This window comes from Sylvia atricapilla, chromosome Z (assembly GCF_009819655.1).
Source record: "Sylvia atricapilla isolate bSylAtr1 chromosome Z, bSylAtr1.pri, whole genome shotgun sequence".
Lineage (NCBI taxonomy): Eukaryota > Metazoa > Chordata > Aves > Passeriformes > Sylviidae > Sylvia > Sylvia atricapilla.
In genome coordinates, this window is record NC_089174.1 from 55,218,137 (window position 1) to 55,233,510 (window position 15,374).

Sequence of the window (15,374 nt, forward strand, 5' to 3'; positions counted from 1 at the left end):
AGAAACCCAAATTACACAGATATCCACAGAGAAAGGGATTTAAAATGTTCAGGAGGAACAAGACAATTAGGAAGAAATAAAACATATAACATAATAAGATTTTTGTTTGAAAAATGCTGTTTTCTGGTCTGGGTCAGTATTCCCTTAAGAGTAAAGCTACAGAGGAAAAAATGATGTTCAAAAATTAATTTCTATTAATTTCATAGGTGTTTCACACAAAGAACAAAGGCAAGTTACACATCTCTTCATGGGAAAAATACAGTTATGCTTATATAGTACGGAGAGAGGCAAGGTGCCCACAGCTTGCATGATTTCTAAACTATCACAGTCATGAGTATCGGCCTATGCCTTAAAGCATATCTGAGTCAGCTACTGAATAACTTCTCCAAAACTCTATCTCTGTAAATAAAATTAAAAATATTTTTAAGAATGTCTAACCATACTCCTTGAATCAAAGATTCAGGGATACAGCCTGTTCTATACACAAAATTGGCTTTGGTTGCTCTGGATAGAATCAGATGTCTCTTCTGACTTTAACTACTAAGTGGCCAGCAGGCAAAACAAAGGCTTCAGCTCAAAATCTCTTAATTAAACAAAGACTCATAAGTATGCAACTAAGGTACTAGTAGTTTTAAACCTCCAAAAAATAATGAAAATAAAGGATAAATATGAGGGATCTTCTAATTTTCAAATACTGCACGTTTTTACAAATACATTCTTGTCAATGAGTGAAATCCATCACCTTTAAATCAGGAGTGAGTGCAGAGGCACACAGAAACAATACATCTAACCTTCAATTGTTATAATCTGAAGATCCCCTTGTGAGCACACAACATGCTACAGGTTGATCCAAGTCTTGCATACAAAGACATATATTCTGATGGTTAGTTAAGAAAATTAACACTCTTGTTTGACCTACAGGGAAAAATGTTCTATGTCCATGTAAACATACACTGATCTTAACATCACTTTTACTAATTCAGCATTCTTGCACATAATTAAATAAAGATATGTTTTATGTATATTAACTTAACTATATTATGTAATTAATATTATATATATTATTTATATTGTATCTCATTAACGTTCAATGCCTTCTTGGTTGCCATAACACTTGGATCAATGCAAACTGATAGGAGGGTAAGAGTTGCTTTCAGTAGTTTTGCTCTGAGCAATCCAGAAAATATTTCTTTGCCTTCAACATACTGCAGTCATTGCAAAGGACCTGCTATTATAGAATCATAGAATATGCTGAGTTGGAAAGGACCCATCAGGATCATCTAGTCCAACAGCTGAGGCTGTGCAGGACACTCCAAGTATCAGAACGTGTGCCTGAGAGCATTGTACAAACGTTTTCTAAAGTCAAACAAGCTGGTGCTGGACTTCTTTCCTGTCATCCAACTTAAACTTTCTCTTACTCAGCTTCATGCCATTTTCTAAAGTCCCGTCACTGGTCATGTGAGTGAAAAGACTGGTACTTGCCCCTCCTTTTCCCCTTGTGAGGATGTAGAAGGCCACAATGAGGTTTGCGGCCTCAGAAAACAGGCTGAACAGAAAAAGTAGCCTCAGCCACTACTCATACAGCTTCTCCTCAAGGCCATTCACCATCCTCATTGCCCTCCTTTGGACACTCTCTAACAGTTTCATGTCTTTCTCATATTGAGGTGACCAAACCAGCCCTCAGCACTGGAGGTGAGGCTGCCCCAGCTCAGAGCAGAGCAGGACAATCCCCTCCCTTGCCCAGCTGGTGATGCTGTGCCTGATGCACCCCAGGACAGGGTTGGCCCTCCTGGCTGCCAGGGCACTGCTGGCTCATGTTCAACTTGACACTGACCAGGACCCCTCAGGTCCCCTTATGCAGGACTGCTCTGCAGGATCTCATTCTCCAATCTGCATACAAAACCAGGGTTTCCCTGTACCAGGTCCAGAATATGGCTCTTGCTGTTGTTAAACTACATAAGAAATATACCTCACTTTTTAATCTTCAGGACCTTATACAGAATGTACATCATAGGAAGCTTCATTTTTTGCAGCTGTGATAAACCATATGTGTATTATTAGAGTAATACATATATCTGTTGCACTGCCCCAAATCATGCAGTTCCAGAGACATCTCATCTCATGAAAATGTTGTTTTTCTTCCAGGATCATTATGAACCCTCATAAACTACTGGGACCACGATTATTATGTTTACAGTATGTCAGCCACTTTAGGTAAGTGCTAGCCTGCAGCGCCTACTGCAAATGAATAGAAAAAAAAATCTAAAATCATATTTTGTCTTCTCTGAAGTTTACATGCATTCTCTATACTTACAGAAATGGGTTGATTCACACAAATGTTATGAAGAAAGAATGCTCCACTTGTTCTTCTATAACACTATGGTTTCCCAGTCTTTTAAATAGCGTTTATAGAAAAAATGGAAGATCACTGCTTTTAAAGAAAACTCACAATTTATTATGGCAAATTCCATACTCTTTACCATTGTGGACCACTTATGTAAAACTAGCTATTGCTGCAAAAAATAGTAAAGCAATTACTCTCTTACAGTATATACTTAGGGCAAATCTAATTATGCATTTTCTTAATGCAGTACCTCTACTGTCACAAAGATATGACTGGCTAACAAGAATACAATGAGACGATAATACTCTGAGTTGCTTTAAATTTACCACACCCATTTTTCACTGTGAGCAATAGTACATGAGAGTTTATATTTTAATTTATTTTGGCCATCCTCAAAAATGCAGTAATTGTAAATATGGCAAATTTGTTGAAGAAATTGATTGCTGAAGAACATGGGAAATATAAAGTCATTTATGCATTAAAAATTATTCTACTATTTTATGGTATATAAGAAAAGGGTTAGTTTAACTAAAATTACTCAGGGACACTAGTGCTAGTATATTTGTCTATTCTCAAGCCACAAAGAAGTAACATCAGTCTTTACAGTTTTAGCAGTGCAACTGCCTTCAGACTTCCAAGTAAGAATTGTCCGAAGCATGCAAATTACTTTTTTTAGTCTTAGATGCATAGGAACTCTGTTTCTAAGGGAAAGTTTGAGAAAAAGTATGCTTCATATTTGGACTAAGCCAGAAATCAGCCAGAAATCCTCCTCAATTCTGGGCTGCTATATGCAAAAAACTTTGAGTCTTTTTCTCATCCAGATTTTTGTGCTTCCAGTCAAGTTTTTAAAAGATTTGAAAACAGAAAACAAGACTAAAAATAGTCTGTCTCATTAGGCAGTCTAGAATTTTGAGATACATACCCTTGGTTTAGGTCAAGAGGCCTAGGTGATTGTTTTCTTCAGATGACATATGAGATTAGCCCAGGAACTATCTACTCTATTCAATTTACTTCAAGACTGCTTCAATTCAATTTACTTCAAGAGAAAATCAAAGAGAAAAGAAACAGGGAGGAAAGCTTCCAGAAAAACCACCAACACCAACCCCCAAAAAGAACAACAGCAACAAAACCCAAAACAACAAACAAACAAACAAAAAACAAACCAAAACACAAAACAGAATAAACTAAGCAAGCAAATAAAAAAAAAAAAAACAAAACCCAAAAAAGAGAGTTGAAAACACACTAGAAAGCCAGCAACACATTAAATCTAGATAGGTTTTAAGGTCATCTTGCAATGAATCATGAATTTAGACTCAACAATTTTTGAGACTTAATTGTGCTCAGAACCTAACAGAGCATAAGGTGAAAACATCCTTGCCTTCATCAACCAGTAGCCTACGTGCAGTGTAGAAGAATAAACTTTGATGTAGATAGAGTAAGTAATTTAACAGGAGCAATGATAGGGCACCAGTGTGGTAGGTAATAAAAAAAACAAATTAGGATGCAAATAAATTGTTGAATGACAAGAGATCTCCACACACTGTGAAGTGAAGGGACAAAAAGTCTATCTTACTGATAGCAAATAAGGATGCTAAGGCCCAAGCAGATGTAGCAGCTGTCTTAGTCCCACAGAAGGAATGGCAGTTTTCTCACTTTGGTGCCGTATCTCCTGCCATGTGGGTTTCTGATTTACAGGAAGCAATAATCCTCAAAGATAATGTAATTTGACAGATCAGGAAAACTTTGATGTATCCAAATTAAAAACTACAACATTATTTTCTACTGGTGCTTCAAATCAGATATGCTACTGCAGCTAACTCTAGAGAATAGTTCAAAACCAGATAATAAAATCCTTTAAAAGAACCCCATGGAAGCAGCACAAAATGAGAAAATACTCTTTGAGATTATATGTATCTCCCCCTTCCAGCCTCATCCCCCCACCCCCCGAAAAAAAGTAAAAGAAATTAATTGAAGTGAGTGGAAAAGACGATTAAAATGAACACCTTAAAATGACATGCATATGGAGGAGGAGAGGGAGTGAGTATGTGAAAGAGATCTGAGGAGAGGAGTCATGAGGAGAGGGTTGAGGCAGGTCTTCTCTCCTTACTTGGCACAAGCCACTGATGCACATGTCCAGTGATTCACTGTAGCACCGTGTCCCATCCAGAACTTTTGGTGCCAGCTCCACAACCAGAGCCGTTCCTCTGGCCTGGCACTTCAGTGAGCATGGGTTGTCAGGGTCATTAGAGACGGGAAGCCACTCATACAACTGCCCCTGGTACTTGACATCGTTGTGAGCAGAGCACTGCTGGGCACGAAAATCATCTGCTTCTGGTGGGCAGTCCTGCAGAAAAGAAAGAGGAGAAGATAAGCAAGTTTATTCAGGACAGCCAGTTGCAGTATCATGCAGCTGGCTATGTTCCACAGCTGCCAGATGGAGAGAGTTTCTGTTTAGACAAAAAAGAGTGATTGAAATAGCTACATCTACACATAATTCAACAGATAATAATACCTTTCTTTCTTCTTTCCATGAAACTATTTAAAGAACACCAAGGCCATAAGTAAATGGGAAATAAGAAATACACTGTACATGTCTTAACCATAGCCTTGTGGTGAAGAAAAAGAGGGTCACAATGCTCTTGCTGTATTTTGTTCTCTTTCTACATATATGCAGAGAAGCATGTGAGCACACAGCCACTCTCTTTCAGACATATTTTCCCCATTGTTTGAGGAGAAAGAAAAAATAACTATGTGATTTAATTGTTTCTTTATTTAAAGTCTTACCACTAGCTTTTTTTTTTTTTTTTTTGCCTCAGTGACATAAATCAGTTGATGTGACAAAAAGGATGACAAGCATTAGATACATATTTGCATTTGTTTAATCTAAGATTTCATAGCTCACATAATTAAGGACCTGCAACTGAAAATACCTTAAAAAACCCTTTTTAAATTCTTCAGGAGATACTAAGTCTACTTGATATAAAAAATGAAGACCACTCATACTGCATAAAGTACCTTGTTGACAAGGATTTTAGGCTTTTCTTGCCCACATATACATTCTTGCTGCCCTTAAGCACTGAAGAACATTAGACAGGTTCTCAAGAGAGCAAGAAGAACTTTAAAATCATGAGACTTTGGGCAAAATAAACATGAGTTCTTTTTATTTCCTTTCCAGTATTTGATCCTTGAAGAATGATATTTCCAGTCTTGTGGAAGCAACCACAAGGGCAGGGATTCACTAGGGTTTTCTTAGAAGTAACTTGAATTTCTTGCATAATTACAGGAATATAGGAGCTAAGCTTGATGAAAAACATTAAACATCATAAGAACTCAGACAAAAAAGAGCAGATGTTGGCAATATGACTGCCTCAGATTGGTAAGATCACAGAGTCATCTACCTTACTGCTGTAAGGAGATCTGCTCCTGGATGACATCTGGTAAAATACCAGATCAAATGAGCAGTTATTACACACTCAGCCTGGAGACTATACCATTTTTTTAATCCTAAATCACAGACAATCCTAAATGTTGATTATAGACTTGGTAAAAAATGTTTTTGATGTACACACAACCACATAACTAGACAATATATTTATAAGATATTCGTATTCTCTGTTTGTCCTCCATCTACTTCTTGCTATTAGACAATCATTAATGACAACTTTATTCACAGACTTCTTAAGCTCTCAGCCAGGAAAGTCTTATTGCTGTTGAGGGAAAAGATTTCTCCTTAGATTTAAATAATCACCTGTGTTTCTCAAATCTTTTTTACCCTTTCATTCACTAATAGTTTTCTCCATTTTTTAAAAAGGGCAAACCATTACAGCATTGGATATAGAAAACATGGAGGCGGCATGTCACTTTGTGACATTACTGGATCATTTTTTATTATCAAAATCTAAAATAAAATCTGTGTTAAAAACTAAGCTTTTAAATCTCCTCTCAAAGGAACATGGCACAGTCTTTGCTATGAATTTGTGGTTTGTAAGCCCTTGGCTTAAACCCAGGTTAGCCATGCTGGCCTCTCATTCTTAGAATGTGACTATGGCTATTTTGTTTGAATGCTGAATAATCTTGATCACAACACTCCAAACTTTTCTTGTTGTGAACTCTACACGCACACAACCTGTGGTCTTAGCCACAGATTGCCATCTAATTTTCTTTCTAACCTGTGAGCAAATTTTCAGCTAATTCACTTTGACCCTTTACTTTAGGGGTACATCAGTCTCAAATACAAACTCCAGTCAAAAGTTCTGTGATCTAAGTAGAAGGCAATGATCTTCCTGTTACAAAAGGTTCAATCGATTAAGGCATTAAAAAAAAAAAAAAAAAAAAGAAAGTGGGTTAAATCCAGCTCTAGAAAAATACGTACCAAAGAGCAATAACCCAGTGCTCATTCTTTCTTTTTGAAAGTGGAGGTTGGAAGTCCAAGCCTGTAGCTGGTATTTTACTGCTGGGGAACTCGGAAGAGAGTTTTTCTATCAATATATGACAGAAGATTAAAAAAAAAGTCAAATGCTGCAAATGTTTCAGTTTTATTATAAAATATAAAGAAAAACTGAGGGTCAATGATGCTGTTTTTATGAGCTGGGCAAAATTTTGATACAGGATAAAGTTTGGACGCTGAACTGAATCCCTTCCAGACTGCTCACTGAAGTGAGCAGAAAATATGTGGGAAATCCAGTATTCCTCTACAGCTCCGTAATTAGAAAAAAAGTGGTCTTTACCTTCTGCTCTTATACAAAAGATGAAAACCAAGACAGTTATAGCTTGACTCAAGATTTGGTTTAGTTCTATTTTCAAACAAGAAAGGAAGAACATAGTGGCCTTATTTCCTACCACAAAATCTTCTGGTGCCTACCCTTCTTCAATTTTTTGTCTGTAAATGAATACAGTCAGGTCTATTGGCTTGGCAGATACCCAAGCCAAGGCTCGGTTGCAGAAATCCAAGCCAACTTTCTTGTTTGGTTCAAGCTTGGCTCTACCTTCAGAACTTCTGGCTTGTAACAGCTTTATTTTTACTGAGAGAAAAAGGCCCAATAAAGCATACAACACACAGAATTCATAATCCTGCTTTATACAGAATTCAATACTATGTTTTTTGTATTGGATACTTCTAAATCAAAGAAATAAAAAACATTCTTCAACATAACAAGCCTTCAGGACATGGTAGGTGACCAGGACTGATGTTAAATACTTCCAGTCTTTGATATTGTGATCAAAATAAAACAATGGATTTAAACAGCAGAGCTTATGTTTAAATAATTTTTCCCATGAAACTTGAAGTGATATATGCAAGCAGTCAGAAACACAGACATACTTATCTTGGCACAGATAAGATGTGAAAAGATGTGAAAAAGGGTCACAACCTGCTACAGTAACTTTTCTCCTGCTGAAATTCTGAATCCTAAATTTACCTGAAACCATCATAGATATCTTTCCCTCAGGAATGATCTTTCCTTCTGTTTAAGAAAGCACGAGTACTTACATGTACCTGTATAACACCTTCACAAGCTGTAGAACATTTTTTTATGCCAAAATGTACAGTGTTGAGAAAATTTGTGGTCTGAATTCTAAATATTACTCATTTTTAGAAGCAGTTCACTGAGACTGAAAATATAGGAACTGTACAAAACTCATTGCATTCAGACATCTTTTTTTTTTCATCTTAAATTTACTATTTTTTGTTTATGTCAGTGGGGACCAGAGCTTCTTCATGCTGACATTTGTGGAAACATATGACCAAAGCCAGATATAAGTTTTCAGCCCATGAATAAGTATTCCAAATGCTGAAATAGAAGGTAAGGCAAAAACAGTGGGGTTTTTTGCAAATATTTTCAAGCAGTAAATGGCTATTTTCTTCTGAACACTTTGCACACTTTTATATAAGGCCACTTGCTGTTTTGAAGCAGTCTTGCTGTGCCTTAATTCTGCACCACTGGCTTCTGGATGAGAGAAACTATAGACTAACTCCAAAGAGTCTTCTTGAAAATAAGCAGCCTGCTTCTGGTACTTGCATGGTGGTTTAGGGGAAGGGGACCCTCTATGGCTGCCAGCTAGCACTGCTCCATTGGGCTGAGTGAAGTTACCTGTTTCTCCAGCCAAGAGTCTGATTTTAGGAGCTGTGTAACAGTGTGCAGCTTGTCTGCCTGCACAACAGATTGACAAACACTTTGAGACAGCCAGAAGCCATTGGCCAAGTCAATACAGTAGTGAACACAAGGTAGTGCATCTCTATGTAGTTTGGTGGAGAATTCTGTGCAACATCTGTATGGCCTGTGTTTGGCTTGCAGCACATGGCAGCACTGGTATCTGGCCACAAAACAACTACAGTCCTGCTTCAGGTTATTCCAATTTTAGTACTACAGTCAAGTATTACCAGTTTTGTTTTCTTTTGGAAATTATCTGTGAGCCCCTGCAGATATGAGGAACTGCTGCCATTGCACTTCTTGAAGAATCAGAAAGAACTAATAAACTTGAAAGTTTCTTCTAAGTCCATTTATTTTCAAACTTCCTATTCATTAAGGCTTTTTAGGGACAAAAAATTCCAGTGAATAGGAAACAACTGTTCTTCCTTTAACTCTGTGAGTCCTAGGTGGGTCTTTTCTGGCCTTTAGCTCACAAAGGCTCATGAGATATTACTGAAGCACTGAGCCTGTGCTGGATACCTATAATCTCTATTCATCCTGTCAGGCCAAGATTTCCTCTACTGCAATGAAAATATATATAGTTTTAGAGGTAATCAGAAACACCTTTGATCTATGAAACTCATTTTAAAATATACACAGGAATTTCATCCTCACTTCTTAGACATGTAATGTGGCCCATATTATTATGGCTTCATTTTCTTCCTCACATACATTTTCTTTTTTTTTTTTTTTTTATTCCTTAACTTGACCTCCTATTTTACCCTATTGTAATTCATAAGGTCCATGGAGTTTTGCCATGTTTGAATCCCATTCAAAACAATTTCCATTAATCAACAATCCAGTGGAAAAGATAAGATGAATCCCAGATGTCCCATGATGGTGATAGGTAGATCAGATTTCATGGAACAAAAGAGGATCAGCTTTTATAAGTTTACTTAGTGGGTGAAATGTAGAAGATCCTATTTAAGCAGTGATAGGTGGAAAGAGTTGAGGAACTTTAAAACAGTTTACAATATATGTGATTGTATATTTGCAGAGGCCAAGAATGATTTACTATACCTGGAGCTTTTCCTCTGTGCAAAAAATGACTAACAACTGGAATACTCTGTGCAGCATCTGACAGAACAGCTTATTGAACCAGTTCCATGAAGTACTCACAGTGTTTCAGCTGCACCAATTTCCTTAATGAGAAAGAAAACCTAAAGTCCCCAAGTAGGGGCTTGTCTAAGACCAAATAAAAACTGTAGATAAAAACACAGAGACTTAGGAAATCTAGAGGTTTAACAGAAACTTCACTCAGCCTTGAAGCCTTGTTGAGCACCCTACTTGAATAACACTTCTCGCAGCCATATTTGTCAAAAGTCTACTCCCATGAACTTAGAAACAACTTAGGATCATACTTAGTTGCTTACATGGAAAGGGGCTCCTACTAAAGCTTTCTCTAAGAACCCCAAGACATTGCAATATCTGACAGAGAGAAGCTTGAGAGAAACAATAGGAACAAAGAAAATGGGGAAATATCAGCAAATATTCTTTGTACTAAATAAACATGGCATGGAGGTGAGAACTAAAATTGTCAGTGAACTATAAGTGCAAACTTCCATTACTATTTGTTATTATAAACATTTATAAAATATTTTTTGGAAGTATGTTCAGATTTTGCAAATAGTTCAATATGCAACCTTCCATGTAATTTGAATTTCTTTTCTTTTTTTGTCCAACACTTTTAAATATTAAACCAAGTGTTTAAATTAGATACAGTAAGTTTAATTTCAACATGAAAACTTCCAAGAACTTCAGTCAAAAAACTAATATAAGTACATAATATTAAAGCATACTTTTTAAAAGGAATTGAGGGTGCCATGTTATCAAACAGCTCAAAATGAGCTGTTCAAATTAAAAAAACAACTGTCAGAAATATGGAATTTAAAACTGTGATTTACCTAGAGTCCTGACAAGTCATGAAATATTAGTAAGGGAAGCGATTCAGGTTATTTGGGCTTCAAAGTTTTTTTATACATTTACATTAAGTGGACACAATGTAGGTTTTTTTGTTCTGTTTATCAGTTTATCAGTTATCACAGATTCGTAGTTCTGCTTGCTGAGGAGATTGTAAATCCAGAAGTCCAAGCTCCTGTCCTTTGCTAGATACTAAACCCACTTGTTTTCAAGTATGAACAAATAATTTCTAGATGACACACCGAGGTTTTAAAATGCAGCCAATCAGAAATTAGATGAAAGTTATTAAAATCCGCCAGTTTGAAGAACAGACTACAGCCACAATAAATTATCCAAGTTTGGAAGAATTTCCACTTAAAAAGTAAATTGATATTAAATAAATTGTATGTTAGTAAGGAGACGTGTGTAGTACCTATAATTTGTTAATTTTTTTTTTATATTTTACTGCAAAATGTATACTGGGAGATTTGATTGCAAAATGGCATTTCTAATCACCACTGGATGTGAAAATTAAACTCTGCTAATCATTCTTGTAGGTCTGAAAATATCTACTTGATGATAATACTTCTCATACACGTAAGGCAGTGCTTCTGAGAATTATGTACTTATATGGAAGTTTAGGTTTGACACTTTCCAGGCTGAGGTTTTGAGCACAGAAAGAAGATAGTGTTATTTTGCAGAAAGTAAGATGAACAACATTGGTGCTGGTGTATACAAAATGCAGCATAAGCTGATAAGAAACAGGGATGGAAGTAGCTTGTCTGAACGCAAGCCAAAAACTGGGGGATGACATTACAGTTGGTACTTCAGCCAAGTGAAGAAAGTGAGACATATGTAAAAAGAATTGCAGGTGGTGTTTACAAGCTTTGGTTGCCTGATTAATAGGATCTAAAATCTACAAATTTTATCTTAGGCTTAACAGGAATCTTGTTGAAAGAGATAGTAATGTTGTGCAGCTTCAGTGTCAGTCTCATCTTTTTCTCTTTTTCTTTCTTTCCTTTTTTTTTTTCCTGATAATTGAGAAGAAGCAAAGGCAGTACTGAGTAAAGGCAGTACAAATGCCAACAAACAACCTTCAGAGTAATTTTCATGCAAATGGAGGGAAGAGAAAGCAAAACTCAGCAGAGTGGCAGAAGGATTGAAAAAGAAAAAGGGCATATGAGGTGTCATGACAGCCTAGTACAAAAGCTGAAGAGTACCTGGCAACCAAGAATGCACGTAGAAGGAAAAGAGAATGTGCTAGCTTGGGGGGGGCGGGGGGAAGAAAAAAAAGAGGGCAAGTAAAAAAAAATCTACTTAAAGTTTGGAATCATATTTGTTTATTTTGCATAATGTTCAGTATAACAACCCAGATAGTTGCAAAAATATGTTTTCATTGCATTCAGACTGATTTTCTAAAGAAAAACAAATTACTCCTTGTCTCCCTCCCATGATTATATTCTAAAATGGCTGGAAATATGTTTAAGTCAATGTGAATAGTAAGAAGAAAAGAAGCAGATGCAATTCAACCCTAAATCATCTTTAGATTCTCTCATTCCTTCTTTTACTATTTACACATGTGGCTTCATATCCATAATCTTTCCAGTTTCTGATCAACAACAGGCAATGCAAGTGGCAAATATACTAGACCGGATTTATTATTTTAAGGACTGTTAAGAGGCTTTACAGACAGCAGAATTCAGTCTTTCCTACAGTCTTTATTATGCAAAATTATTCAGCACCTCTGTAATACTTAATATAGGTCACTGGGAAAACAGGCATGCCACTTACCCCCCTTGCCTTTCTTTTTCTTTATCTCATTTTTTTCCCTTGTAATTTAATTTCAGGATGAATTAAAACCAGCTGTAGCAAAATCTTGCAAATGATAATGCCTATAAAATGTGTTTACTGACAGACTCCAAAACTATTCTTCCAATTCTTCAATTTCACATTTCAAATAATTTGTTTTTAGTGTATGTGACTACCCATCCTATCCTGCAAGAGGATGGTCATTATAAAACATGTCAGTTCACAGAGACAGCTTACAGAAAACAAAAACACTGGTTATTTTATAAACGTCTTTCCTCAAGCTATGCACAAGATAGTGGTAATGAAAGCTTGGAATGGGGGGGTTGATCTTTTTTGCCTTCAAAGACTGTCATGTAACAAATGAAAACGTATGTTTCATGAGCCTGGAATTTCCATCCTCTGGATTTTCAGTGTCCTTTTGGCTGAAATCTTTAGAGGCAAAATCTGAGTTAACAAAAATACACACAGTATTGTGGACCTTTTCTAGTGCAGAATTTTACAATAAGCTATGAGCTTAATGAATTGTTTTCAAGATCCAATTTTTGAGTATGCAGGCTTGGATTGTGGAGATGAAAGAGTAGACTTTATTAATGAAAAAATACACGATTTAAATATTTTTTTACTATTCTGAAAGAGATGGAGCATTTTAGTGCTACAGCTGTACAATTCAGTAACAGAAGGGATTTTAGAGATGCAAGTCTGGGGTTCCTAAATAGTTTTAGATTTACACTGCACAAGCTGTTCTTTATGGTTCTCCCAAAAAGGATTTGAAATCATAAAAGCAGTCCTGGGTCTTCATATTTCTGTGGAAAAGTTGTCACTGATTTCAGCATAGTAAAGCGGAAAGCTTGAGGACTTCATTTTGAATTATTTGGTATGAAACAATTGAGTTCTGCAGCTATATGCCTCACTGCTGGAGCTGGTATTGACAAATACAAGATATGTAAAGGAATTGCCTGACAAAATTAGGCAAGGTTTTATTTTGAAGGAAAACTGTTCAGGTGCACATTTTCAAAGCAGAACCTAAGCTAAAAAGAACATCTAAAGAAATATTCCTTATCTTGGAAACTCACTGATTCCAAAACAAGGGTTGCAACCCAGTTAAAGGCCCAGGTCCTCATCAGAATGATCCAGGAACATCTAATAGCATCAGGGCAGGGTGTACTTTATCTCCTCACTGCATTTAAGATACATAAGGGCACACCAGACACAGAAAGGGACTGTCACAATGTGGATGCAATGCCCAACCAAAACAAAACAAATAGTCTTAATTGTAGCCCGATTAGCCTTTAACAGTATCTTTTTTTTTTTTTCTGTCTGTGGGTCTGTGTGTCTATGTGTGTGCCTGCGTGTGTGGGAGGTGTGTGTGTGATACAGCAGAGCTATGGCCTGAAACTTGAGTAGCAGAAAAATCAGACTTCCCATTCCTTACATAGATGTGGTGCAGCCTAAGTTCCTGAGAGGAAAACTGGACTGCTAATCTGCCAGCAAATCTATTCATTAACTACACCAGTTGCTGTCACCTAGGGAAGATGAAGGCTAGACTGATGAGACATTTCAGGAACTCAAACAATACAATCAGAACAAATTTCAGAGGAATCAAAGAATTGGAACCTCTAAATTGGAAGGAACTCACAGGGATTTTCAAAGCCCAACTTCTAAAGAACTGAGAGAAATCTTACTGCACAGGAGACTACAACTCAGATAGAAGCAGTTTCTTTCATTATGAACTGTGGTCTATTGAAGAAAAGATAAGCTAAATATAAGCAAATATATTCTTTTCTTTAAAGTTAAACTTTTAAACTTTTTAAACAAAGCATGCATTGAAAGCCTCCTGAATATGCCCCTATCAGGCATGAAAAACTTAGCCCAGTGTACGTTTGATTTCATTTTCCATCTTTACTGGTAAAACTGACATTCCTCCGTGTAACTTGAGAGCCTTTAATATTTTTGGCACCCAATAAAACTTTCCATATGAAAGCCTCAATTTCAATTTTCACCAGTGGAAACACACTTTCACTTTGTTGAGACAGAAGTTGAAATTTCTTACTTTGTTGTATTGAAAACTATATTTGCCACATATAAAGAAAACCAGCAAGAGTCTTCAGAAATGCCAGAACACTGATACAGGCCATGTAAAACTGCTTTTCTAACACACAGAACTAAAGGGCAAACTAACTGGTACTAACTGGTAAAACTGTGAGGGCACAAGTGAACAGAAATATATAGAATCATAGGGTCACACATCTTGTACTATCTTGTCTTCAGCTCTTAACAGCTTAATCCTCCAGCCTGACAGACTACCCAATGTGAACCAGCTGGTTATCAAAGTATTACTGGGAACACAAGATATCTTGATTCTGCAAGGGAGGTTGTAAAGAGCAACTCTGAAGTTTCACTGACTCTCTGTTTATGGTGGCTGTGACTGCAATCCCTTCCAGACAGTTTTAGAGACAGGCTATGCCATAATCTCTCTACTTTTCAAGAAACTTACAAAGGCTTGCCTGTGTTTCTGTTCCTGTGATATGAAGGTAGTTTAGATAGCTACAATATTCTCACTATCACTTTACCGAATTGTTTGCAGCACTATGGATATCATTATCATATGTGATTATCTGTATCACATCAAAGCTGTATTTCACTTACCACATTGCTGCATGTCCTGTACCGGATGTTTCGCCCTTCACAGGTCCTGTGTCCAAAAATTAAAAACAAACCCAAAACCGTTAATAGCTGAATATAAAAAGCCAACACACAATGTTTACTTTCCCATATATAGCTCTAGTCATCTATTTCCCCACCAACCCTCTTCCCCAAAGTAAAGGGTTATCTGTCTCTGTCGAGGTATGAGATGTACAATTCCTCAGTTTCCTAAATTTGTTTTCAAAATTACTTTCTAGAAGGTAGCATCAACTTGTACATTAGCTTAGAAGTGTGAATACAGAACGCAACTGGAAAACAACATCTGAATGACATGAATCATGTCTCATGTCTCCAAGCAATTCCTAATGATTTTACAAGGGCATAGCTCTGTGTCTACCACACTCTAGCACTGGCACAGTCTGAGCTGGCAGGCTTTGTCTTCTGGGGAAAAACTGGGCACTGGGATGAAGGAACTATGCCTGCAGCAGCAT

At 36.7% G+C, this 15,374-nt stretch overlaps 1 protein-coding gene across 1 annotated transcript in view; it reads right to left on the bottom strand.

Moving 5' to 3' along the window:
* The window catches only part of ADAMTSL1 (ADAMTS like 1), a 193,883-nt gene that overhangs the window by 148,010 nt on the left and 30,499 nt on the right, over positions 1-15,374 (bottom strand). Inside the window, exons 5-6 of the mRNA XM_066339569.1 lie at positions 14,887-14,932; positions 4,452-4,688 (exon numbers count right to left, since the gene is read on the bottom strand). Coding sequence (XP_066195666.1) covers positions 4,452-4,688; positions 14,887-14,932 — 283 coding nt within the window. The remainder of the gene's footprint in view (positions 1-4,451; positions 4,689-14,886; positions 14,933-15,374) is intronic.